The sequence below is a fragment of the Clavelina lepadiformis genome, chromosome 2 (genome assembly GCF_947623445.1).
Source record: "Clavelina lepadiformis chromosome 2, kaClaLepa1.1, whole genome shotgun sequence".
NCBI classification, from domain to species: Eukaryota; Metazoa; Chordata; class Ascidiacea; order Aplousobranchia; family Clavelinidae; genus Clavelina; species Clavelina lepadiformis.
In genome coordinates, this window is record NC_135241.1 from 19756730 (window position 1) to 19784625 (window position 27896).

The window sequence follows — 27896 nt, forward strand, 5'->3', positions numbered from 1 at the left end:
GGGCACGACAACAATGCAGCATGAGGTCCGTCATCCGGCAGCAACATGTATATGGTCGCGGGCATAAATTAAAATCAGGTTATGGTTACAGAAAAAGAAGTGGCACTTCCAACAAACAACGACCAAAATATTATATAGTTATTGAATAAAAGTGCACGAAATTAAGCTTAGAATTGAATAGATAACTGTCAATGGGATCAACAGACAAACACACCAATAATAACACAGCCAAACGAAAAAAAATTTTCTCGTACCGGAAATGTTTTAATGTTTTTAAAGTGTTTTTTGGCACTGAATCCGAAAATGGCTATGGTTTTACGGAATTGGCTCTACTTTTTAAAGTATTGATATTTTAATATTTTTATTTAATACGTGTTAACCGCATAAATTGGCATCTTAAAGAGCTTAAGAAATCCACAATATTGCGAGAGAGTTGGCATAAAACTATTCCAGGAACAGTATAAACCTCCTTTTATAAGAAAACTGTACACCTTATCACATTTTGTCACCTAGAGTCTTAGAAGAAGTTATTATAACAATAACAGACACTTTCCAGACGGATTAATCTTTTACAGCATATTCCAAAGAAAGGTTGATAAAATCTCCATTCCAAAGTCTTATCTTGCGTATCGTACAGTTCTCAGAGGCAGAAATATTGTAGGTGAAGTGCTTGACAAAGATTTCATAACTTGTGTTTAGCCAAGTCAGTAAATAATTTCTCATCTACTATACAGCTATAGTATAGTATCAGCAAGAATCCTGACCCATTTTGTTACATCTGTGGTTGACATACAACACAAAAGCAAAGAGAAAACATCACGAAATTTGTCAAGCAAGTGTTCTTTCATACTGCAAGATTAAACTTTGATGACCATGGCTTTGCATACATTGGGCTCCCCCCAAAGTAATCGGAAAAAAACAAACGTTTTTCGAATTCAGCTCCCCAAAATCGATGAAACATCTCCGACACAAAAAAATTGTGTTGACCAGTGTAATGAATAAGACACACTTATAATAGGCTATAGCTCTGATTTTGATTAGAAATCGGCTGTTGAACCATGCTCGCGTGCACATGCGCAGAGTTGATAACGCGATCAATACGTCACGACCGTTGAAGAGTAAACGGGTATTATAACAATATTGGCTCGGAATCTATTATATGTGATTACGGTGATGAATTTTTAGCGTCTGATTAAAAAAACTAACGGTAGAGTTTGCTGCAGATAAGTATTTATAAACTTTTGATATCGACTTTGTGTGACGGGTATTCTTTAACCCTTTGCGGTCCACCTACATCCCTGGGATGATAAACAAAATTATGTAATGCTGTCCACCTACATCCCTAGGATGACTTTTGTGTACAGCGGTTTTTACGGGTCTACCTACATTCTAAGAATGTTACAACATTTATTATCGATTTTGGAACACAGTAGATGGTATTTATTAGGGTTTTACCCTGACTTTTGTTAAGTTGAAGTGAATTTGGAACTGGAAACCAGTTAGTAAAACTGGGCTAGGCAAGGGCATTTCTTGCACTCAGCTATAATGAATTTTGCTTGTTATTGTATTTTATTACTACCTTACAGACGAGAGTTGTAGTAAATAGTATTGGATTGTTTATAGTAAAATGGCTGCTAGAAGGTTTAGTGCTAATGATGTACTTGAAATGCTTGATTCTGAAGATGAAAATAATTCAGACATGGAGGTTGATGAAGAGAGTGATTTTTCTGATTCAGATATGGAAATGAGTTATGATGGGAGCTCTGATCCTGATGAGCACTCAGACAGTGATGGATCTACCTCTAATGATGTTGTAGACTCTAATGGATGGAGAGTATGGCATGATAATGACAGTGATTTTCCTCATCACCCATTTACAGCTACTGATGTGGGACCAAACTTGGAAAAGATCCCAGAAACAGAATTGGAATATTTTCAAAATTTTATGTCGAATGAAATATTTATGGAAATTTTGGTGGCAACAAATGCATATGCAACAATACGACTACAGAAAAAAAGATTTGTAAAGACTTCTGTATGGTATGGTTGGCAAGATTTAACTTTGCCTGAATTAAAGAAAATTTGTCGCGTCAAGATCTGCCGTTTACATCGAGGATCGTGATGCATTTAGTTGGCAAGCTGCTGTCAAAAGTCAGAGCAAGTGGTTATCATATATATACAGACCGGTTTTATACAAGCTACACTCTAGCAAAAGAACTGCTTCAGAATAAAATCCACCTTACTGGAACTATCCAGAAGAATAGGGTTGGACTACCCACTGAAGTAAAGCGTTTGCGATTGAAAAATTTACAGTTGAAAGCATACCGTCATCCAGAAAATATTCTAACACTTGGATGGCAAGATAGACGCTTGATACTGATGCTCAGCACCTGGCACAATGTGGACACTGCACCCCACAGTCGTTGGCGAAATGGGAGGCAGGAAGATGTAGAGAAACCTGATGTAATCCGTGATTACACAGCTAACATGGGCGCAGTTGATCGTTCTGATCATTACTGCGCATCATACTCCTTCACACGAAAAACGCTGCGGTGGTGGAGAAAGCTATTTTTCTGGTTGGTTGAAGTATGCATGGTTAACTCATTCTTGGTTTACAAGGAGATGCAACACCTTAGAGATTCAAGACAACTACAATATAGAAACAAGGTGATTGTGCAACTAATAGGAGACGTCCGCAACAGGAAACCGAAACGAGGAAGGCCAAGTGAAAGCGATTCTGCTGAGCGCCTCAACAAATCACCACATTTCATCAAAAAAGGAGCAAGAGGTCACACAAAGAATTGCATGGTTTGCAACACCAAAGAACAAAGGAAAACCACCTTATTCTTTTGTGAAACATGCCAAAGAAAACCTGGTCTTCATCCAGGAGAATGCTTCAAAAAATATCACACCCAAGTCACCTACAAAGACTGACCAAAGTCCAGGCGTCATACAGGAGTTCACCAGAAAATTTCAACAGTGTGATAAGAGTGTGTTAATTTTACTTGTAAACAAACTGCATTTGTGTTTCAATAAACGTCAGTACTGTTTGAAATATGTGATACCTTTTGTCTAGAAAATACATGATGCAAAAAATTGAAAAAAATGCAAAAAACTGCGAAAAATAGCACTTTTAAAAACGCTAAAAAAAAAAAAACTAAAAAAAATTTCGCCAAAAAAATTTCACATCCGTACTCTACACATGAAAAACTACCCAAAAATGCAATAAAAAAAAATTGGACCTAGACTGACCGAAACGGTAAAAATAAATTGGACCGCAAAGGGTTAATATGGCGAACGACACCCACATGTTTTTGTGGTGCGTAGCAGTGTAATGTTTCCATGCGCGAACTCAAGTTCATTTTCTTTTGCACTGAAACGGACGAGCTGGTAAACAATTCTAAAAGGCGACAAGGTAAGTTATTCACCAAGTTCGCTTGTACTTATAAGGTAGATCTACGCAATTGGCCCCAGCCTATGTAGAGACCATTCTCGGTCAGTTTAATGGCGAATTACATTTCAAGAAATTAGCATTTATTATTTGCTTTCTTTGTCTATTGCTCTATCTATACTATAGAGTAGACTCTAGTGTAGTCTATAGTATACAGCAATAGATAGTAGAGGTAATAGATAATAAAAGTTAAAGTTTTTTGGTTTAACTTACTAGTTTAGTCTACAGCAGTGTTTTTCAACATTTTTAACATTCAACATTCTGCACATCAGCATCGATCGCCATTAATTGCGGGTTAAAAGTAAGCTGATACATTAGGCTTCATCGTGCTAATAGCCTAGCTATTTTATAAAGTTTCTGAAAAATCTTTTGCCCAAAGAGCAAAAGAGCAAGTTACCGACAGCTTGTAAACTTACTGTACAATTTTTTGCCCTATAGCTGTTATAGGTTAAACCAATTTAGACTTGACGTTAGCGTGTTACTGTTATTGTATACTGGATTAGCTTAAAATGACGGGCAAGTCCTAAAACAAGTTGGCCTTAAATCAGAGAATAGTTGCCAGTAATTATACCATAGAAAAGAGTTTTAATAATATATAATGGTTAAAACAGTTATAGCCAAAATTTCATTTCAAATTTGACCTCTTGTATGACGGAGATTATGACGTTACAATGTAAAAATAATATGCTTGATGACTGGGGTTTGAATTAGATACAGTTTGGACGGAATACGTCTCCATGGACAATATATATAGGTAAGAGATTAGTAGCAGGTAATGCTCATTTTCAGCATAGTAATGTCACAGATAGCTGTACAAACTGGTAAAGCATTCTTGTTTTTACGGCACTTACCGGTAACGGATTAGGCTACCGCCAACAACCAAAACTGAGCTGTAGCTTAGCTACATCCATCACTACAGGCACACCAACGGTGAGCGAGCTTGGGCTTATTTAATGCAAAAACTCATGTTATACTCTTAAGTACGCTTTGATTATACCAAGGGCGTAACAAGATACCCATTGACCCTTAAGTATTTTTTATGGTGGGTCGCTGTAAAAAAAACATTTTCTTTCCTTTCATCGTTCCCAAAACGAACAAAAACTGAATAAGGAAATTTGTTTCCTGATCCTACTACATACCTTACAACAGTGGTTCCCAACCTTTTTTAGTCACGGACCCCTTTCAAAAAATTATCAAGCTTACGGACCCATAAATTTTTGAGACTGACTCTAACTAACCAATAATTTTGCAAAATTACGATTACTATTAAAAGTAATATTATCTGCGAATTATATTAAAAGATTGCTCAAACACAAAATGTAACATTCATGAACCATCAGAAAAAGAACTTCAAACGAATACAGTTATATTTTATAAAATGAAAATGATACAAGGTGCGTCATAAGTCTGGAAGCGAAGTTAATCTATATTCTAATTTTATTGATAAAATACCATTTTATCTCAAATTTGGCCAATTTATTGCTTAAATTGTACTGTAATATTTAACAATTGTTCTCTTTGTAAAAACCACTCATCCCCCAGCTAAGCGATAGAAATTCCATAAAATTTGCAACATGTTCTTGTTACATAATAATAAATAATTGGTAACCAAACTTATGACGCACCCCGTACAAACTTAAAACACGTTTAAAGAGAAGCCTGTTGTTGTCTTGCACCAAAACACAGAACTGTCGTCGGTTTTTTGATAAAGCTGCATGCATATCATGTTGAACATCCAAACGGTTTCGGTGTTTGGTTTTTATGGTAACAAGAGCCGAAAATGCAGCCTTGCAGAGGTAAGTAGTGACAAATGGAATCACAGAGCTAAATGCTTGTTTTGCCAAAGATCGGTAGGATTGTTGCTGAGAGCACCAACATTTTAGCGTTAAATTCTATGCGTAAAAGTTCGCTTGCTCTCAAATCAATAAGGTCAGGTCTTAGTTGGAATCTTCGTCATCAATACTTTTCAAGTCAATGAGAAAAGGATTTCGAATCCATGCTTCACCTTTCAAGTTACCAAAATTAAAATAGCCTTCAAAGGAGGTCTGTAGAGTATCCAAGTGTGAACAAGATTACTTTCTCATAGAGATAACAATGTCACAGTCTTTTTAAGTTTCATCCTTCAAATTAAGATCTTCTCACAAGGGAAAGTTAGCATCATTACCTACTTCCAATCTACTTTTCCAAAAGGACAACTTGAGCATGAAAGCGTTCATTTTATCAGTTGCATCCATTATTGTCACACCTGGTCCCTGAATGGCACGGTTAATATTGTTGATATGACCAAAAACATCGGCCAAGAAGGATAGGCCATACAAAAATGATTTCGACTCAAATTTTTCAGAAAGGGACTTCTTTTGTCTTTCAGAAATAATGACACTTCTTGTTTGAGCTCCTGTAATCTTTTCAAAACTACGCCTCTGTCAGTCAAAATTTAGCTTGATGAAAATTTTGTTTACCATTCTAAATACATCACTAGCCTTTGCCGTTTCCAAAAGAGGTCCATAAAACAAAAATTCTTCTTTAATTTTATCGCCATTAACATAACGCACATATATAACTTAAGAGCTGACTGGAATAAGAAACATCAGTGCTTTCTATAAGCTGCAAGCTAAATGGGAAAGGAGATGATGCGAATTCTTCCATCACTTGTTTGAAAACATTTTCTGAAATATCATCTATTCTTGATTTAACAATGTTATTTGACATTGGTATGCTTTCAAGTTTTACTGCGTTTCGGTAAATTGGTCCCGTATGCTTATTAGAGTTTGGATCAACAGCCAGCAATTACATTTTCACGCGTTCTTATTTTCGGTGGTTCAATGGAATGGTTCTTAATAGACTATAAAACTCTTCCCTCTTTTCTTAGCTGTTCCCTTTTTGTTGTATTTTGCCATAACAAAGAGACCATGATAATTTACGTTCCCCACAATTATCGGCGAAAATAAACGATACAATTTTTCAGTTATGTAATTTAAGTTATGAAATTTTATAAAGCTAGAACGTGCTTATTCGATTTACGCAGGTAAAAAAATCCTAAGCGGGATTTTACAAATTACTGTTTTTAGTAATTTTACTCTATAATGACATAAACAAAGAAATTGGCGGCATTTATATATGTTTGCTTTTTCCGGTTTTTTACCGGTGGTTAATATTAGTTTGTTGCTTCATCACAGATATAGTGTTATTCTATACGCAGCAGACTTTAACGGGTAGTACGTTTAATTAGCCTATCTTAAAGTGCCATAGCCAAAATACTTTTTTAATTTGAAATAGTTGTTTTCGGAAATTAGGGTAATTGTGATAACTTTAACCCTTTTAGAAATGAAAAGATGAATTTATTTGTGACAGAGTTTTTAGCGTAAGCAGCTATAACTTTTTTATAGCCTTGTTTGGGTAAGCATAAGAAATGATGGTAATAAAGTCTGTTAGGTATGTATATCTAAATCTCTAAATTTGCTAAATTAAGTTTTCTAAAATGTTAAAGGCTTAAACAATTGAGGATATGTTCTGGATGCATATAGTAGGCCTAATTCTTTTTAAGTCGCAAAAGGAGAGTTTGTATTTATGAAAACATTGTCTTCAACGTTTTCAACATTAACATTAAGAACATTTTCTAATAAATGTCATTTTCAAGCATTGTTTATGGCTATGCAGTTCTATACACTAGATAATATTAATAAAACTGAAAATAGTATACTGTGAATGAAGTCAGGAACCTATACCCTATCAAACTATAATATATGGCTTGAATATATTGAATAATTATGGAGTTTGGGTCATTTCAAAATAAGCGCGCTCAGTAAGCTGCAGGTACCACATATATATACGATCAATTAAGCTTTTTCTTCTCAAGTTCCATGATACGATCCATGCGACCTTCACCTATTGTTTGAGTTAGATCAGTTGGAATCTGACTGAATATCCAGCCCTATACATGCAATGGATTCTGTTAGATTAACATTCTCAAAGAAACCTTAACGCTTTCAGTAAACTTCACTAAAAGTCAACAAATAAAACAAAACTTGCTTCAATTGCGTGTTTCCAGTATCCATGAGTCCATCTTGCTTTGCCTATTGTTGCCAACCACGACTTGCAGTATGTTTCAGGTGAGGGCATTTTTTGCAATTCCTCATAATTTTTTGTTATGTTAGTCAGAACTGTTCCTGGCATGCAGCTCTGCAGAAATACAGTTTCAATTTTCAATCCGTACGTTGCATCAGTTTTTCTTTCAACAGTGTTTTGGTAAAAAAAAGTGCTAAAACTCAATTAAAAGTAATCTCAGGAGTGATGAAATGCTTTGACTGTTTTACAAAGTAAACACTTTGTTCTGGTAATATTTACCTGAATTCTAGGTAATAATAAGGTAATATATACTCTTAGGAGTGATAAAATGTTTTGACCGTTTGACAAAGTATTCACTTCGCTCCGGTAATATTTACCTGGATAGTAATTCCTTTGCTTTCATATTCGTAACTCAGTGCTTGGGCAAAGTAGTCAACAAATTTTTTCGTTGCCGAGTACATGGCGTATTTTTTTACTGGTTTAACAGCCATAAGTGAAGACAGGTTTAAAACGAGTCCACGTTTTCGTTTAACCATTCCAGGAAGCACAACTTGCGTCATCTATGAAATAATTAGGAGTGACAGAAAGTGTTAAGCGTTCTCAAAAATTTATTCCAAATATCAGCTGCTGTTATGTGGACATTCTTCATTACAATCATGATTGAAGAAAAAAATCTTTGAAAATATGGAATTGATGATATATAGGTTAGCGCACATAGTCCACGTATGTCACATAGCGCACGTTGTGCAAATAATTCACGTAGAGCACGTAATCCATGGCCAAAATTTAGACGAACACGCCCAAATCCGTAAAATTTGAACGCGCATCATCAAAGCTGTCAAACCTATAGCGCATAGGAAGTGGCGGTCAATGCTAAAGCGGTTTTCTAAGGCGCTCATATGATGCTGAGCCAACTGGTTCTGAATCGGTGGGTCACAATCTCCTACAGCGTCTTATGCACACAAATTGAGCCACTTATGCGATTGTTGATAAGTAGCTTCAGTTGCATTTAATTTTCTCATAATTCACATAATTTTCTCATTGTAATGAGCAACTGAGTTCGGGCATCCTACTTGTACAATCTGTGCTAATACTTCCGAAACCGAAGAGCACTATTGTTCAATTAAAAGGCCGAAGATTACCGATTATTGCTATTGCGGAATAAGTACAATCGTGTACTTCGGCTGGGAAAATTTGGCCGATTAATAGCTGCTAGCGGCTAAGAGCTTTTAGCAACTAAGGATTTTGTTAGCCATGAGCCGCAAACGTACATGTAGAAGAAGATATGGAGCCAAATATTCGGTAATCCATTTACTAATGAAAGTTTGCTGCTTTGTTAATTAATTCAATGCTTCATTGCTACGTCTTCCTGATAAACTTTGTGGGCTAGCTTGGCAGAAATTGCTTATACAACATTTTCCATAGCGTTCCTAAAAAATAAATAGAAGTATTGCCTGCAATTAACAAAGTAAATTGACGATTAGCGGCTATATGGCAGCTATGTCCTCACCTTTATTACCGATATTACGTTGAGGCGTATTATATCTCCAAGGAACTTTGAAAGATTTGGGTATTCATGAAAGCAAGCAATTTCCTGAGAAATTCCAACATTATTAACAAGTGTTCCAACATCGAGACCTTGCAAGAAATTAGCTATTTTGTCGTATATTTCCTCATCATCACTAAAATCTATCGTCAGACACTTGGTTTGGACGTTGTGTTTGCTCTCTGCAAATACATTTGTGTCAGTTCAAAAACCATCAAAGCTTTGTCAAGAGAAAAGTATTTAAGTGCAAGTAGCATAACCTGTTCTCACCGATTTCTATTGCCACATTTCTTAATTTTTCTTCATTTCGGCTTATTAAGACTATGTTTTGACCACGTGAAGCCAGCTGTAGTAGTACATATTACAGTTTACATGGCTAACATAAACTGCTATCGTTTATCCTGTTTCTTACAAAACAGTTCCTACCTGAATGGCAGTTTCTTTTCCTATGCCATCGGTCGACCCGGTAACAACTGGAAAATAGAAATTAGAAATACTATTTGGGTTATTGCGCTTTTAGTCTTATGGTCACATAAACCAGATATTTTTTATACCTGACCACTTGCCATATTTGCTGAAATTCGGATAAGTCGAGAAGATATACAAACGACTGCCTTCTATTATTTTCAGTACAATCTTGACGATGAAATACAGGGAAGTAAAAATGCCAATACACTGAAAAACTGAACAATCCATTTCGAAGATGCTTTTAAATTTTGCAAAATGCGCAATACGATTTATAAAGCAATAGCCACCTAGATGTATCTTGCTCCTGGGACGTATGGTTCATTAGCACTCGTAAATCATTAAGCTTCCATATTTTTATCACTAAACAAATGGATCAAGCTACAGGGGAGCCTTGTACAAAGAAGTTAAGTGTTAGGCCTACATCACCTGAACCGAAAAGTCTTTACAGTTTGTGTTCAAAGTACAATGAACGAAAATTCGTACACGCGTTCGTTTACTTTCGTCGCTGACTACATGGGGCAGAAAGGGTGCAAAGGTAATCAATAAACGAGCACGCGCCGAAAACAATTTCTAAAGCTTGGTACGAACGTCTCAAAGTTTAAGTGCTCTCACAAACCCCCGATTTCATGCCAATTTATGTTCCTGGTGTTGGTTTAAGATCTACAGCCTTTGCGCGAATATGATGGTATTCCAATTTATGTTCCTGAAAGATGAATCACATGATTTGTGTCCGTCAGGTGGCTTCTTTTAATACTTTCATTGTAAAAACACAAAGAACATATAAACTGGATTCAACCTGGTATAATCTATTTCTACGCGACCATATACCGTAAACGCGTACTCTACAAAGAAATAGAAAAACCCGCTTGGAGTAGGCCTGCATTAACTTTTTCCATAAATTGTTCATTGCTTGTTAATATGATATCATTTTTTACTCATTTTAAGCAGTTCATAAATAAATTAACTTCCGAAAATAAAAAATTTAGTTAAGCTAAAAAGTCAAAACTTAATGAAAAAATAAAATCAACGAAATTTTTATAAATGAAAAATAGCCTTAAAAGTCATACTTAACGATGAAGAAAAGAAACCCGGCTGGAATCTCTCTTAATAATTACGTTATAATGTGTAGCAGCTCACGTCTGCATCTTTCTATGGCTGTTGAACTATTATATCGCTACTTCTCACACACACCACTAATCTTCGCTTTGCCTACTTACTTACGTACTTATCTTTTTACATTTATAAATTTGCTTTAAGCCTACTTGACATAACAAAATTCAAAATTTGTTAGTTCCAAACATCAGCTGAATTTACTTATAATACAGCTATTACACTGAGTCAGCTTTTATGCTATAGGCCTACACCCAGCTAGCCTTGTTCCTACTTGAGATCTGTTCCACCTACTTTTCCGCGAGCAAACAAAACGGCTTTAGATTAGAACAGCATGTATTCTCAACTTATTGGTCAGAGAAGATCGCGAATCAGATGTGGGACAAATAAAGATTAAGCGACCCAGTTTATTTTGATTATTTACCAAGTTTTGACTACTTGGTACATGGTTGTAACTGCAAATAAACCTTTGTTAGTTATCAAGATTAAAGAAACCAGGAAATCAATAACGATTAATTATTAAACAGTGTGTTAACCTTTTTAATAGGAATTTGTTTTGACATAATATTCGTTTATATGTTAAAACAGCGTGGTCCAACTGCAGGCCCGCGGGCCAAAGTTGGCCCGCGAGCACCGATTTTTTGGCCCGCGAACTGATAGTCAGCTTTGATAGTCGCTATTGTCGAGGAAGAACCTCGACTGCAGATGTCACATTGATCAGTATTTAATAGCTAAATTTTGAACTATTCTAATTCCAGTTTTAATAAAAAAAAGAGAACTTTTTTCAGTTCTAATTTCAGTTGTAATATCAATGTCACATTGTTCTTCAGCTCTAATTTCACATTTCTTCAGTTCTAATTTCAGTTCTAATATCAATGTCACATGCATTGTTTTTCAGCTCCAATTTCACATTTCTTCAGTTCTAATTTCAGTTCTAATATCAATGTCACATGCATTGTTTTTCAGCTCTAATTTCACATTTCTTCAGTTCTAATTTAAAAACATTGGCCCGCAAGATAAAAACTTTTCTGATTTTGGCCCGCGATGAAAAGAAGTTGGACCACGCTGTGTTAAAACAACAAAAACGACGCTCCTTTTATGAAAATTGGTGCAATCAAATAGACCAAATGTGTCCTGTCACCCCACGTCATGTGGCACGGCAAATTACATGTTATTGTCCGATATTTTATTTGCAACACATTATGGCCTTATTTGTTAAACCTTCGCGAGTTTTAGTGCTGCAGAGGTAAATTTTCTTTAATGTTTACGAAATCACGATTCTTACAGTTTAATGATTGCAAAAGGTTAGATCGCGAGCATCCAACACGTAAAAGATTGGTTCGCATTAATATAAAACTTGCAAATCTCTGCCTTGGAGCTTAATGTGCGCAAAACGGGAAATGCGCAGTAAGTGGCTGAGAACCATGTCATAGATCTAAGACCTTGGCACTACGTGTTGGGCTTCAAGAAAGAGCTGGTTTTTTTAAAGCGTTTAATATTTGTTTTTGCACAATATTTATTCCTAGATTTTATAATAACTTTTATTTACCCGAGGTAAACATCACAAAGCGCGTACTATTTCACTTAACCGATAACAGTTTAATTAAAAATAGAACTTATAATGATACTACAGTAAATAAACATTTGTATAGACGGTATTTTATTGCGCTTTCCATTGATAAATTAAGTCAACTTGCTCAAAAACTTATCTATCAAACATTTTCTTTAGTCTTTTTCACTCTGTCTCTACGAGCTGCAGGGTTTGAAAATACACTAAGACAGACCTATAAAACCAACTTATTCTCATACACTCGAAAGCGACTGGCAATTATATAAACACCAAAAGTAATACGTTGATTTTATGTCAATCCTAGAATATAATTGCACTTCACCGTAAACAGAGTAATATATTAATCTAGAGATTTCTAAAAAAAAAGTCAGAGTTTTCTGAAATAATTATTTGCGTTAAAATATAAGCGGTTGTCCAAGAAATGACAAAACACAAGAAATTCCTATTAATAAAAGTATTCCGACTCTTCGGCTAATAAAACTTTACGTTTTTAGCTTTATACGTTTATGTTTAAACACACAAGAGAAATCAGACACGTCTTATTAAGCATCACTAACATAGTTTAAAATGCATAAACAAATATAACACATAAATCCAATTAAATACCTCATCATTTCTGTCTAACTATTTTATTAGCCTTATAGCAGTAATTTGACGGCGATACAGGTTACAACGCTATATGTACTGTACATTGAACAAATGTTTCAATTTTAACTGGTTGCTTGCGTCCAGAAACGCATTCGCTTCATTTCTTTTTCTCCAATTCTTTCATTATTTTCGCTCCAGGTTCCATATAAAAATAGTCTGACAGTTTTTGTACTAAAGCAGTTGGAATTTTCTCCCACACCCAGGCCTGTAAAAATAGTTGACACAAGAATCACAAACTGAACTATATCACATTTTTAGTGTGTTGATAGATAAAGATATATAATTTAGAGGAAATGTCAGACGTTTTACCTCAACTTCGTGTTGCCAGTGACCATGAGTCCATCTTGCCTTGTCTACTGTTGCCAACCATGACGCACAGTAGTCTTTAGGGCTGGTCATTTTTTCTAAATCGCCAAATTGTTGTGACAGTTTAGTCCCAACTGCACCAGGTCTGCAACTCTGTGAGAAATGACATCGATTTTAGTTCCAAACTATTCTCATCGGACTATAAAGCACTAGGATTGATATTTCTCTGGTAACACCCGCTGATATAACTGACAAAACCTCCACGAGTATGTATCTGATAAATGTATCAAACTTGACAATACCATATCGTTTTACGAAAATCTACTCACAATATTGCAATTATGTACACGTAACACAAGAATTCAATCGCACACAGCAAAAATTAAAACTACGACGCTTACGAAACACACATGTGTTGTGTCAGGCAACCCAAAACATCCCTTAATTAAAGTGATGCAAACAATAAGCAGACACTTCTGCCACCTGTTGACCAAGATTTTGCTGAATAATATGTATAGGCTACTTGTCTTGGTTAACATTATAAAAAAAAATACTTTGATAAATGATTACAGTAGGACTTTCATATCGGCTTCAGCTTTCATCTTTACTAAATCCCGCGAACGGCATTCAGAGAAAATGTATAGTACGCCTATGGCAAACGTTTTCAATATTTGGCCGACACCTGTCTGTATCATAAGCAAAACTAACACCTTAACAAAGAAACAATTATTCTATTTACTCTAGGCTAAGAATTGTGAAGAAATAAGATATACTTGAATGGTAATGCCTTCGCTTTCATATTCATAACTTAGTGCTCGAGAAAATAAGTCGACAAATGATTTTGTTGCATTCGTTATTGCAAATTTTCCGATTGGTTGAAGAATTGTAAATGCAGACAAATTCAAAATAAGTCCTCGTTTTCGTTCCACCATTCCAGGGAGCACAATTTGTGTCATCTGTGAAAACATTTTTAACATACAATTACTTTCTCTAAATATCTTATATTGTTCATAACTGTATATAGTCCAAACTTCCTAACGCCTTCTTTAACGAAACCGTTTTGGATTTTTCTTTTTTATGCACAATATATCAATTCCCAAGGTAACCTAAAGTTTCTAAATTGCATTCAAATTTTATGTTAATTTAATTAAACTAAAAAAAAACGGGAATTATAGATGAAAAGTAATTTTTGCATTGCTACCTCCAATTTAAAAAAGGATTATTACTGTATACATTACGGCAAAAGCACTACTGACGATCCCTACTACAAAACTACACACTACGCAATCTATAAATTTTGGAAACTTTCATTCCCGACAACGACTTTCACATTATTTGACTTTCCATGTCCAGGATGAATAGGGTACAGTTTCCAAACACAATCTTACACGATGCGTGATTTTCACGCGGCAGCACATTTGCAAAGAGTTTTGTGACTTGAACAATGCATTGTGTATATCTTGTTATGTTCACAAACATATATCTGCTGTACCCACCTTCAGAGTTGGCATTATGTTCACTCGAACCAGATTTCTAATAATCAGTGAAAGATTGGACTGTTCAAGAAAGCGAACAAGCTCTTGGTCCGTTCCAACATTATTGGAACAGTTTAACATCATCTTGATTTGAGGAGTTCTTTTTACCTCATCACTGTTGGATTTTTGCAGAATTGCACAGAAGTACACACAATTTGGCTTTGCTGATGAAGTGGTTATAGTTCGAGCGCTGGGCTGAAAAATGTACAAACCATGTCCGATACACCCAGCAACGCTACCGTTGTAATGCCCTTGAGCAACGAATTAACGATGCATGCTCTTGTTCAGTGGTACAAATGAACAATTCCAAGTTCGGACAATACAATATAAAAAAATGCTTCAGGGTGTCACCGTTTACCCAAAACCTGTCAATATAAGCTTGAGTTATAAAAATGTAGAACACCGATGTTTAATGGCTCCGAGATACACCAATTTATATTAATTACAAAATTGCAAAGATTATAAACTTAACATTTAAAAGTATGTTCTAATGTCGTTTTTAACGATGAAAGAAATTCCTTGCCGAAATAAAGTCTTTGTACATAGTTACAGCTTAAATTTCAGACGTCTGCATCTGTTTATGACAGCTGAAATACTTTAACGTTATACGTCATTCACGCAATATTAACCTTGCGTATCTACTTATATCCATAGGTTGGCTGTACCGCAATACTATAATACCGAATTACTGTACCACAATACTATAGTAACGAATTACTGTACCGCGGTACTTTTTCAGTACTGATACCGGTACCGATGGTACTTTTGAAAAAATGTACCGAATCTCTGTATTAAATTACTTCTTTCAAGAAATTTAGTTCGGTCCCGGTACTCGGTACTTTTCACGTGATAATTTTAAAATTTTAACAAGTCAGTTTTCAAATATACATGTTAATTAATCCTTTATACTAATTTTAGCATCTGTTGATATTTTTAAATCGAGAACTGTCAAGAAAAATTGCAAACGATTAACGTCATATATGTTTTGACCTGGAGTAATCTTTTCCGGGGGTATAATTGCAGCAAACATTGCATTTGCAGTAGCATCTTTTATTCAAAAAGTACCGGTACAGAGTACTGACGAAGTACCGAACTATCTTTTAAAAGTAGTACCGAATACTGGAACCGTCGGTACATTTTTTGCCAAGTACCTGTACCGTTATCGACGGTATTTTCAAAGTACCGACTGCCCACCTCTGCTTATATCTATCACCCACAGCTGACTTTATATACTTTTTAACGGCGGGGTCTAGAAACGACAAATTTTCATAGAAGGTGCGACTCATTACTGGAAAGATTATAATGTCCTTTGATTTTGGTTTAGCCCACCGGAGACCGCGCCAGGTCCAAACAACCTGCCCCAGGACCTTTCTCTCCGGCCGCTATCAAGAGAAAACAAGGGAAAAACGTACGCGTACGGTTGCGGATCCAGCACGAAAACCGGCATGAAATTTGTTGAACTTTTCACTATTACTCGATGTATGTAGGGTCGATTTCGACAATTAAAACACTTCTTCTAACACGGAGAGACATTCCTCTTTCCAATCGTAAATCCACATTCTGTTTCACTGCGGCAACAAGCGAGGAAATTGGACAAATTGGAGCCTTACTTCAGCCGGCAAAGCAAAATCAGCAGGCAAGCACTGTTGAGACATTGCAAAATTTGAAACTTCACGCTCTTGTGACGTCACCATTTCGAATCTGACTTCAAATGAGATGTATAGGCTAGAATATAGCCATTAGAACTAGATTGTTGTGATTATGCAACGTGTACGCGAATTTGCGTATGTACAGTTACATAATGTCGCCTGTTATTACAGATTAACGGCTTAGTAGGGAGAATTGACAACGTACCAACGATATTACTTTAATCAGCAGGAAGTGACAAAGACGCTTTGGAACACAGCGGATGAACGGAAGTATGTATGTTACACATTTGTACACGTTTAGTCTTTAAATAAAGGTGGAGAGTCCACCCTATGTGTGAATTCAAATGTAACAAAATGTTTAAGATGTAACAAAAGCTTTGTTTGACTTGAATGGTGGTTGGTGTAATAACTCCTGGCATCTAGTTTTGATGGCAGGACCTAGGCTTGTAAACGTTCAATTTATTTGCTTAGTAAATGTGTATGTATGTAGTTAAAAGAAAAGCCATTACAAGGTTCGAAAGAGGAATGTCCTGAGTAGCCTATATGTCCGTATCAGAAATGTTTTAGTTGTCAAAATTGACCCATCGTACGTCGAGTAATTGTAAAAATTTCAGGCTAATTTCAGTGTTGGTTTTGCTAGCGTGTAGGCCTATGTGCTTTTTTCCTCGCTTCTCAAATGAATAGTAAATTGGTTGTTACTTTTTTGTTGAATGGTCGTTTGATAGCTAGTCAGTAAGTTGTCTAGGGGTACACTATCGGAAAAAAGTTTGGGAAACACTGGCCTAAACGTTCACTCAAGATGCAAATCATAACCGGAAACATTATAACGCCCTTTGATTTTTGATTGACATTCCGGGTGCCGCTCCGGGGCGAACAATCGGCCCCAGGACCCCTTCTCTCCAGTATGAAGTGGTAACAATGTCCAGCAGTGTTTCGGTAGCCAGTAATTCACAGTGCATACAATTACGTGTATGCAACGCGGGAAACGTATTGCCGTTCGTACTTTAACTAATGGGACGTGTTATATATTATTATTGTTTCGTGTCTGATTTCTGTGGAGATTCATGGGTCTTATCCATAGATATCCTATACTGAAGTACACACAAGTCAGTTTTGCTGGTGAAGTGGTTATAGTTCGTGCGCTGGGCTGAAAAATGTACAAGCCGTGTCCATTGTTTTATAGGATATCTATGGTCTTATCACGCCTTCCAATTTATATCGTTCCGGTGGTACGTCAGCCTATCAAGCGCAGCAGCCAACACAATTAAACCACAGGTGACAAAAAAACTTTTTGGTTAACCAAATAACGAAACTTCATTTCTGTTTTATGAGAATTAGGCTCTGAAGCACGAATATGGCGAAAACACCAAGACTAAAAGTAAATAACACAGAATCTCAGAAAAATGGTCATTCACAAACAGTAATAAGAATCAGAAGTAGACTTAACAGCAGATTTCGGAAAAGGTTTAACAAATTATTTAATAGTGCACTTAGAAATAAGGTACCTGCAGCAAGTATAAAGTCCGGAAAGTAATAAAGCAAATCTCTTATACAATTCATTCAAAGCAGGGTAAATTTTTACTGTATTTTATGTTGGAAAGCGAAGTAAAATTACACTTATTCATGCTCTTTCGGCTGTTTTAATCAAGTAGTTTTGGAGAGAGATGACAATGAAGCTTCACTGGAGGTGACTGGCACTTTTTATCAAACGTTGCATTGTCTGTGTTTCAATTTGCAATAGCTTAATTTGACATAGTTATTTTCGGAAATTAGGGTAATTTGTGAGAAATTTAACCCTTCTAGAATTGAAAACATGAAATTATTTGTGACAGAGTTTTTAGTGTAGGCTATAACTTTTTTATAGCCTTTGGGTAAGCATAACAAATGATGGTAATAAGGTCTGTTAGGTATGTATATCTAAATCTCTAAAGCTGCTAAATTAAGTTTTATAAGATGTTAAATGCTCAAAAAATTGAGAATATATTCTGGTTGCATGGAGTAGGCCAATTTCTTTGTGAGTTGCAAAACAGAAGTTTGATTAATAAAAACATTGTCTCCCACGTTATGAACATTCTGACAAGTCTAACACAAAACTAAGCCAATTTTCAAGCATTGTTTAGGGCTATGCAGTTGTATACACTTGTAATGAAATGGTGATGTATGTAACGTTGAACTTGACAGGTTGACCCACTTCACTACAATGTTTGCTAGTTGAAATTGTTTATTGCGGGTGATGGTATATGAGTCTCATAAGGTCGTTGTTTTCTTTTCTCAACCTTGGACTTAATTGTTCACCTTAACCAATTATTGTCTTATTAGGATGACATCAAAGTTGTCTAACTTGACACTGAACTTCTTCAAATAGAATTCAACTGTAGTTTTCACAAGAATGACAACTGTATATACTGATTATATTGAAGCTTCTTTGAACGATTGCATTTAGACAGAATATTGACACATCAACAGCATAAAGAGGTTCATTTTACAGCATTGATCTAAGTAGACTTTTTGCTTATTGACAACTGCATAATATTACTGATACTGTTAATAATAAACGCTATCGAAAACTTATACTGCAAACTAAACGCATGCAAACAAGGCAAGAACGAAATTTTATAGCACAAGTTATAACGGTAATCAGGAAGTTATCATGAAGCAGTGTTACGCTTGGGTAAGCTGATGTTTGAGGACGAAAATTTTATTTGTATATTACTTTAATTATGATATATCATCACACACTAACTAATATTAATAAATCTCAAAATAGTATACTGTGAATGAAATCAAGAACCTATACCCTATCAAACTATAATATATGGCTTGAATATATTGAATAGTTATGGAGTTGGAGTCATTTCAAAATAAGCGCGCTCAGTAAGCTGCAGGTACCACATATACAATCAATTAAGCTTTTTCTTCTCAAGTTCCATGATACGATCCAAGCGAGCTTCAGCTATTGTTTGAATTAGATCAGTTGGAATCTGGCTGAATATCCAGCCCTAAACATCCAATGGATTCTGTTAATTAGATTAACATCCTGAAAGAAACCTTAACGCGTTCAGTAAACTTCACTAAAAGTTAACAGATAAAACAAAACTTGCTTCAATTGCATGTTTCCAGTATCCATGAGTCCATCTTGCTTTGCCTATTGTTGCCAACCACGACTTGCAGTATGTTTCAGGTGAGGGCATTTTTTGCAATTCCTCATAATTTTTTGTTATGTTAGTCAGAACTGTTCCTGGCATGCAGCTCTGCAGAAATAAAGTTTCAATTCTCAATCGGTTGCAACAGTTTTGCTTTCAACAGTCTTTTGGTAAAATAAAGTACTAAAACGCAAGTAAAAGTAATCTCAGGAGTGATGACATGTTTTGACCGTTTTACAAAGTATTTACTTCGCTCCTGTAATATTTACCTGAATTGTAATTCCTTTGCTTTCATATTCGTAACTCAGTGCTTGGGCAAAGTAGTCAACAAATGTTTTCGTTGCCGAGTACATGGCGTATTTTTTTACTGGTTTAACAGCCATAACTGAAGACAGGTTTAAAACGAGTCCACGTTTTCGTTTAACCATTCCAGGAAGCACAACTTGCGTCATCTGTATAATAATTAGAAATGACAGAAAGCGTTAGGCGTTCTCAAAAATTTATTCCAAATGTCGGTTACTGTTATGTGGACATTCTTGATTACAATCATGATCGAAGACAAAACGATGTTTGAAAATATAAAAGTGATGACGTTTTTCGTGTATTTTGAGTTAGTATGTCACTGCACATATTTTCATTTGTTATTGATGATTGAGAACAACATATAGTGTATTGATTTCTGCTTGAAAGACAAATCATAGTTTGAATTGTATGAACTTATTTTGGAGATTTATAAACAGCGTGTTTGATTTTTGTCCAACAGAACCAAGACAAACATTTATTACCTACAGTACAATTTACATAAAGTTCGTATGACGCACACAGTCCACGAAGCGCTCATAGTCTAGATGTGGGGTGTCCAACCTTTTTGGCCAAAGGACCACATGCGATTTACGAATGATTGTGCGGGCCATTTGAGTGTTTACTGCTAATTTGTAATTAAAACCGTCACAGCAAAATTCTTAGAAATATCTTAGAAAAAAAATCTTAGAAATACTTATTATCTTCTTTTACAATTATAAGAACAATAAACATATCAAGATATAGTAAATTCAACAAAGTTTTTACTAAACGTCGACATTTCAATGTGAAGTTTGGCACTGTTTTTCTCTAACAAGTTTGGCAATATTCGGTGAGATGGACAATGTAACAATGCGAAGCGAGTTTACCATATGGCTGTCAGAAATTAGTAAACAAACAATAAATGTTAATTCTGGGAATTTAAGTTCGTCATAAATTACTTAGGCGATTCCGTTGATAATTTAATATAAGTCTTTTCGACAAATATCGCGCGGGCCACTCAGTACCTTCCCGCGGGCCAAATTAGGCTTGCACGTGGCGCACATAATTCACGTAAACCACGTAGTTCATGGGCATATTTTAGAAGTACACGCCCAAGTCAAAGACGCCAAATTATTAAGCTAAACGCAGAATGTCCGCTAGGATAACTTCATTGAAACAATAAAAAACTGAGACATCAAAAGCTCTGTTTTTGTAAGATCAGCTAAGGACCCAATTTATTGTAAGCTATAAGTTACAATTTCTTTTTTGGAATCTGTTCCCAAGTCTGTTAAACTACGCCAGAATTCCTTCATGTTACGTCATTAAACATGTGTATGACGAGCATTTTTCAAACGTAATCAGAAACTTGTGATGTTGGTCTTGTTGCTTTTCTGCGGCTGAAATTTGAAACAAACCACGGCGAAAGCCTTAAAGACGATATGCCATGATATGGCATCATGTTGTAGTAAAAGAAAAGTGGCAAAAATAACAGATGTATCTGATTAAAAATTATTTTTACAGGGATTTTCCTGTTTTTGTACGAAAATTTAAAAAATCAGCTCTGTTAATTGAAAGATTACAGTAGTGCCGCAAAAACGTTCGATCCCATGAGTAGCTATCGTCGCATACCAGCAACGTGTATGGGATAAAACGCTTCTGCAATGCGTATTGATTCTTTTGGCGGGTTTAAACGTTTAATAATTAAAATTTCTTCTTGATATTTTGCGACTAGAGCGCCTCCAACGCTTCAAGTTTAAAACACAACGTAACTTTGTTATGTGTTCAAACCATAGATTAACAATCGTGTTTTATAGGATATCTATGGTTCAAACCTTTTTGGAGACTGGTATGGAAAATGTCATGTTTGGATGCTTTTCCTTTAAGGTTGGGGTTAACTGCTGAATTTGAAGTATGTCTGGTATTTAGGCGAATTTTCTGCAATTTCACACGGTCACACGAATTGTATGAAATTCTTTCGGAGATTTATAAACAGAGTGTTTGATTTTTGTACAGCAGAACGGAGGCAAACATTTATTGCCTACAATACAGTTCACATAAAGTTCAATTGACGCACACAGTCCACGAAGCGTACATAGTCTAGACCAGGGATGTCCAACCTTTTATTATAGTGGGCCGCATTGTCACTTGAAATAATTCAATGGGCCGCAGAACCTATTAAATTTCAAGAAAAATGGGTGCATAAAGTACATACTTCTGGAGTGAAAATGACTAGTGGGCCGCAAAAAATCTCAGGCGGGTCGCACTGTGGCCCGCGGGCCGCAGGTTGGACATCCCTGGTCTAGAATCTAGTTACTGCATTTAGGCTACATATAGATTAGCGCACGTAAGGCACCTGGCGCACATAATTCACGGAGAGCACGTAATCCATGGGCATATTTTAGAAGTACAAGCCCATATCCATAACATTTGAACGCGCAGCATCAAAGCTGTGAAACCTATAGCGCATAGGAAGTGTCGGCCAATGCCAAAGCGGTTTTCTAAGGCGATCATATGATGCTGAGCCAACTGGTTCTGAATCGGTGGGTCATAATCTCCTACAGCGCCTTATTCACACAAATTGAGCCACTTATGCGACTGCCAATAATGAGAAACTGAGCTTTAGGCATCCTGATTGTACAATCTGTGCTAATACTTCCAAAACCGAAGTGCACTATTGTTCAATTTAAGGACCGTAGATTGCCGACTATTGTTATTGCGGAATACGTGTAATCGTACTTATACTCACCTTTATAACTGATATTACGTTGAGGCGTATTATATCTCTAAGGAACTTTGAAAGATTTGGATGTTTATGGAAGCAAGAAATTTCCTGAGCAATTCCAACATTATTAACCAGTGTTCCAACATCAAGACCTTGCAAAAAATAATCTATTTTTTCGTATATTTCTTCGTCATCACTAAAATCTATCGCCAGACACTTGGTTTGGACGTCGTGTTTGCTCTCTGCAAATACATATGTATCAGTTCAAAAACATCAAGGCTTTATCAAGAGTAGAGTATTTAAGTGTTAGTGTACTATTTTGTATTTCTAAAAAACATTATTTGTGTAACTTACACTGTACTATACTCACCGATTTCATTCGCCACATTTTTTAGTTTTTCTTCATTTCGGCTTATTAAGACTATGTTTTGACCACGTGAAGCTAGCTGCAGTAGTACATATTACAATTTACATGGCTAACATAAACTGCTGTCGTTTATCCTGTTTCTTACAAAACAGTTCCTACCTGAATGGCAGTTTCTTTTCCTATGCCATCGGTCGACCCTGTTACAACTGGAAAATAAAAATTAGAAATACTATTTGTGTTATTGCGCTTTTAGTCTTATGGTCACATAAACCAGATATTTTTTATACCTGACCACTTGCCATATTTGCTGAAATCTGGATAAGTCGAGAAGATATACAAACGACTGCCTTCTATTATCTTCAGTACAATCTTGAGGATGAAATACAAAGAAGTAAAAATGCCAATATACTGAAAAACTGAACAATCCATTTCGAAGAAGCTTTTATATTTTGAAAAATGCGCAACACCATTTATAAGATAGCAACCTAGACGTATCTTGCTCCTGGTACATCTGGCTATCTGCGACATATGGTTCTCAACTTGTCGAACTTTGATTCAAAGAGTATAGCACATCCTTCAGCTTCCTAATTTTAGACACGACAAGGCCTGCCTTAATAAAGCAGCAAATCGTGCACCATGCTGTATGCGATTGTTCCATCAACCGCGTCTCCCACGGATTACACGTTGTCCGCAAGTTTTTTTTGACAGTCCGACTCTCTGGATGCTCTACACATGGCCCGAAATCTAGTTGGGGTGGTTGAATAACATCTGGCTCACATGAAGGAAAAATAACGCGACGTTCAACTCGATACGTGAACAGTTTTATTGCGTTTTGGTAAATTGGTCGCGTATGTTTATTAGAGTTTAGATCAAGGGTCGGCAATTACGTTTTCACGCGTTCTTGTTTTCTTTTTGCTATGTAGGAAGGAATGGTTCTGAATGGAAAATAGAATTACTTTCCTCTTTTTAGCTATCGTACTGTCATACCTATATCGTGATTCAATTGGCAGTCAGATTGGTAACTAACTGATAAAAAACTAAAACTGGTAAAAACAGTAAAAAAGGAAATAATAAGACTATGATTAAAGTTTGCGATGCAGCGAAGGTTTATGCTACTTGCGTAAGCATCGAAGACAGATAGAACAACTATCATACAATGATATCAGATTGAAACAATTGTAATGTAATCAAACTGTATAGCATATAAGTTGGAAAAGTTTCTCCTGATGCAAAGTACAGTTGAAGGATTCGCAGTCTAGTATTTATCAACCCCTGCTATAAAATATAGATTGATGATTAGACGTTTAACATTGTTACGATGCTTGTGATTGCGATTTTCTTGTAGCGTAATACGTGATAGACTTTATAGAATGATTTTGGTAAACCTATATACGTCCTTGAAGGAAAACAACGCTTTCATCGGTTTTGGCATGTGGATGACAGGCCTACTCACTTGACGATTTTTTCAGATTGGATACTGAAATCGTTATGCATAAGTAGGCGATACACCTGAACAATTCATTGCCAGTTATACACTGATGTGCATGTCACAACAACATGTTCAATATGGTAATTATACCATCTACTTAATAACCAATAAAGGAAACAATAATCTTCCTTTAGCGCAAGGGTCCCAAACACGCGGCCCGCGTACTGGATTTTCAAGTATTTGACAATTCAGATTTAAAAAGTTAAAATTCACTCTAAAATTGCTCCAAAAATTTGAAACTACTCATTAAACTTTTCTATCACATCACTTTCAAACTTTACCATTTATGCGGTGAAAGATCTGGTATTACGTCACCTTGCATATTCACTTTTGTACAGTTGTCACAATAACGTTAGAAATTGCGCCAATCAGGTGTTAGTGGAATTGGTCATAATGTTCAAATTGGTTGTCGAGGTGTAGGCTAGCCTAGTATTGAATAAATTGCTATAGTTTAAAAAGCTAAATTACACATGTCTTCTGCTTCGAAAAAAAGAAAAATCACAGACGAAAGGAGAGTTTTTCAAGATAAGTGGTAGGAGTTATATTTTATCACCGCGGTCAGAGATACTAGTTATTGCCTTATTTTCCAGCAAAAGATAGCTGTTATGAAGGAGTATAACATGCGTCGGCACTTCGAAACAATGCACCGCGATAAATATGATGCTTACCAGGGCAAAGTAAGAGAAGAAAAAGTTAAACAACTGAAATCAGCATTTTGCAAACAAAGAAGTTTCTTTGCCAATATTAATCAGTCCAACGAAGATTCTGCAAAAACGAGTTTTGTTATCAGTGAAAAGATAGCAAAGTCATCACGGCCTTTTACCTAGGGTTTGTTCATAAAAGAATGCCTTGTAAAAGCAAGTGACATTTTATGTCCAGGTAAAAAAACTGTTTGAAGGCATAAGCTTATCCCCAAATACAGTTGCAAGTAGGGTCACAGATTTAGCTGCAAATGTGGAGAAACAATTAGTTGCAACGGTAAAAGACTTCGAAGCATTTTTGATTGCCCTTGATGAGAGCACAGATGTGTCCGACACCGCACAATGTGCTGTGTTTGTCAGGGGTGTAGCCTGCATTCTAAATCTGACGGAAAGTCACGTATCATTGATGAACATCTGCAAAAAACTCTGAGATTGGTTTCTGCTGACAAGTTGAAGCCCAATATCGATGTCCTTGTCCATGAAAAACGCTGCCAGTTAAGTAGCCAGAACAAAAAATAACTAGTTTAAATCATCAGCCCATTTGCTTTATCTTTTTTTGTGTTCTTGTTGGTTGACATTTCATTGTGAATTGCGGCCCTTGGGCATTATACACGTCCTCATTTGGCCCCCAGAGCAATTTGAGTTTGAGACCCTTGCAGTTTAGCGTATTGCACTTTGCAGATCTAAATGATCAGCAGTCCATCAACATTTTGGTGCTAAATCTTGAAATATTCTTGGTTAAAGTACATACATTACAGCACATGTCGCCAAAGAATTACAAGTTTTTTAAAAACCCACCAAAAACAAGCTTCTTAGAAAAATCAACTCAAACAAACTAAGATGCTCTTTTTTTATGGATACTGCCTCAGTTTCGTTTTATTCCCTAGTTTCGGGAACATCTGCGACTTTTTTTCGTTCACAAAGAGAGTGTATACTGAAATAAATTTTTCTCTAAAAGAACTCGTGCGGGACAGCAAACAAAGCAAGTTTTGAAATCTCTAAAACGTTTCTTGTTGGTAGAAACAGTATTTTTGTTTGTTTTGACTTCAAATAGCAGTTGCCTTCGCTCGAGTCTTACTGTATTTACCAAATAACAAAACTTGACTCCAGTCATTTTTTTCTGAAAGACTCAACGTGACTTGCGATGGAAGCTTAATTAGCTGCACATGATTACGATTCCGATTGTATTAGTTATAAAATTCTGCATTGTTTTTTATTCGTTTATCGATTGTTTGTGAGATGCTTTTGTTGTATTAAATCAAAACAAAGAGACCATTATACTTAACGTTCCCCACAATTATCGGTGAAAATAAACGATACATTTTTTGAGATGTGTAATTTAAGTTATGAAATTTTATAAAGCTAGAACATGCTTATTCGATTTACGCTGGTAAAAAAATCCTCAACGGGATTTTACAAATTACTGTTTTAAGTAATTTTACTCTATAATGACATAAACAAAGAAATTGGCGTTCATTATATATTTTTGCTTCCCTATTTGTTACCAGTGGTTAATATTAGTTCGCTACCTCATTACGGATGTTGTGTTATTGTATACGCAGCAGATTTTTATCGGGTGGTAGGTCAGCCTATCAAGCGCAACAGCCAACACGGTTAAACCACAGGTGACAAAAAAACTTTTTGGTTAACCACATAACGAAACTTCATTTCTGTTTTATGAGAATTAGGCTCCGAAGCACGAATATGGCGAAAACACCAAGACTAAAGAACATAAAATCTCAGAAAAATAGTCATTCACAAACAGTAATAATAATCAGAAGTAGACTCAACAGGAGATTTCGGAAAAGGTTTAACAAATTATTTAATAGTGCACTTAGAAATAAGGTACCTGCAGCAAGTATAAAGTCCGGAAAGTAATAAAGCAGATCTTTTATACATTTATAATTCATTCAAAGCAGGGTAAATTGTCACTGTATTTCATGTTGGAAAGCGAAGTAAAATCACACTTAATCATGCTCTTTCGGCTGTTTTTACCCGGTAGTTTTGGGGAGAGATGGCAATGAAGCTTCACTGGAGGTGACTGGCACTTTTTATCAAACGTTGCATTGTCTGTATTTCAATTTGCAATAGCTGAATTTGAAATAGTTATTTTCGGAAATTATGGTAATTTGTGATAAATTTAACCCTTCTAGAATTGAAAACATGAAATTATTTGTGACAGCGTTTTTAGCGTAGGCTATAACTTTTTTATAGCCTTGTTTGGGTAAGCATAACAAATGATGGTAATAAGGTCTGTTAGGTATGTATATCTAAATCTCTAAAGTTGCTAAACTAAGTTTTCTAAGATGTGAAATGCTCAAAAAATTGAGAATATATTCTGGGTGCATGTAGTAGGCCAATTTCTTTGTGAGTTGCAAAACACGAGTTTGCATTAATAAAACATTGTCTCCCACGTTATGAGCATTTTGACAAGTCCAACACAAAAAAAAGTCATTTTCAAGCATTGTTTAGGGCTATGCAGTTTTATACACTAACTAATATTAATAAAACTGAAAATAGTATACTGTGAATGGAGTCAGGGCCCTATACCCTATCAAACAATCATATATGGCTTGAATATATTGAATATTTATGGAGTTCGCACATTTCAAAATTAGCGCGATCAGTAAGCTGCAGGTATCTTATATTCAATCAATTAAGCTTTTTCTTCTCAAGTTCCATTATACGATTCATGCGAGCTTCACCTATTGTTTGAGTCAGATCAGTTGAAAGCTGGCTCCATATCCAGCCCTATACATCCAATGGATTCTGTTAATTAGAGTAACATCCTAAAAGAAACCTTAGCGCGTTCAGTAAACTTTACTGATAGTTAACAAATAAAAT

The 27896-nt window shown here is 35.7% G+C and overlaps 3 protein-coding genes across 3 annotated transcripts; all 3 read right to left on the bottom strand.

Annotated features, from left to right (window-relative positions):
• Positions 1-6891: 6891 nt before the first annotated feature.
• On the bottom strand, positions 6892-10888 carry LOC143445068 (very-long-chain 3-oxoacyl-CoA reductase-like). Its single transcript, XM_076943899.1, has 7 exons — positions 9617-10888; positions 9489-9535; positions 9333-9408; positions 9027-9244; positions 7894-8076; positions 7481-7630; positions 6892-7382 (listed from the first exon to the last, which is right to left on the bottom strand). The coding sequence occupies exons 1-7, from the start codon at positions 9756-9758 to the stop codon at positions 7284-7286; spliced, it is 915 nt and encodes a 304-aa protein (XP_076800014.1). The 5' UTR covers positions 9759-10888; the 3' UTR covers positions 6892-7283.
• A 1596-nt stretch (positions 10889-12484) lies between these two features.
• On the bottom strand, positions 12485-14753 carry LOC143445069 (very-long-chain 3-oxoacyl-CoA reductase-like). Its single transcript, XM_076943900.1, has 4 exons — positions 14661-14753; positions 13938-14120; positions 13168-13317; positions 12485-13063 (listed from the first exon to the last, which is right to left on the bottom strand). The coding sequence occupies exons 1-4, from the start codon at positions 14673-14675 to the stop codon at positions 12956-12958; spliced, it is 456 nt and encodes a 151-aa protein (XP_076800015.1). The 5' UTR covers positions 14676-14753; the 3' UTR covers positions 12485-12955.
• A 3989-nt stretch (positions 14754-18742) lies between these two features.
• Positions 18743-23387, bottom strand: LOC143445067 (very-long-chain 3-oxoacyl-CoA reductase-like). Its single transcript, XM_076943898.1, has 7 exons — positions 23150-23387; positions 23022-23068; positions 22866-22941; positions 22520-22737; positions 19761-19943; positions 19450-19599; positions 18743-19347 (listed from the first exon to the last, which is right to left on the bottom strand). The coding sequence occupies exons 1-7, from the start codon at positions 23289-23291 to the stop codon at positions 19249-19251; spliced, it is 915 nt and encodes a 304-aa protein (XP_076800013.1). The 5' UTR covers positions 23292-23387; the 3' UTR covers positions 18743-19248.
• Between the last annotated feature and the right edge of the window lie 4509 nt (positions 23388-27896).

What these genes read in the sequence shown, in the direction of transcription:
- LOC143445068 (XM_076943899.1), bottom strand. Translation starts at nt 9,758, where the DNA reads ATGGATTGTTCAGTTTTTCAGTGTATTGGCATTTTTACTTCCCTGTAT. An exon ending in GAAAAGAAACTGCCATTCAG is followed by an intron (nt 9,409 to 9,488) that starts GTAGGAACTGTT and finishes GTACTACTACAG; the next exon opens with CTGGCTTCACGTGGTCAAAA. An exon ending in GCAAAGGAATTACTATCCAG is followed by an intron (nt 7,631 to 7,893) that starts GTAAATATTACC and finishes GTATTTCTGCAG; the next exon opens with AGCTGCATGCCAGGAACAGT.
- LOC143445069 (XM_076943900.1), bottom strand. An exon ending in GCGAAGGCATTACCATTCAA is followed by an intron (nt 13,318 to 13,937) that starts GTATATCTTATT and finishes CATTTCTCACAG; the next exon opens with AGTTGCAGACCTGGTGCAGT. An exon ending in ACTGGCAACACGAAGTTGAG is followed by an intron (nt 13,064 to 13,167) that starts GTAAAACGTCTG and finishes CTATTTTTACAG; the next exon opens with GCCTGGGTGTGGGAGAAAAT.
- LOC143445067 (XM_076943898.1), bottom strand. Translation starts at nt 23,291, where the DNA reads ATGGATTGTTCAGTTTTTCAGTATATTGGCATTTTTACTTCTTTGTAT. An exon ending in GAAAAGAAACTGCCATTCAG is followed by an intron (nt 22,942 to 23,021) that starts GTAGGAACTGTT and finishes GTACTACTGCAG; the next exon opens with CTAGCTTCACGTGGTCAAAA. An exon ending in GCAAAGGAATTACAATTCAG is followed by an intron (nt 19,600 to 19,760) that starts GTAAATATTACA and finishes TTATTTCTGCAG; the next exon opens with AGCTGCATGCCAGGAACAGT.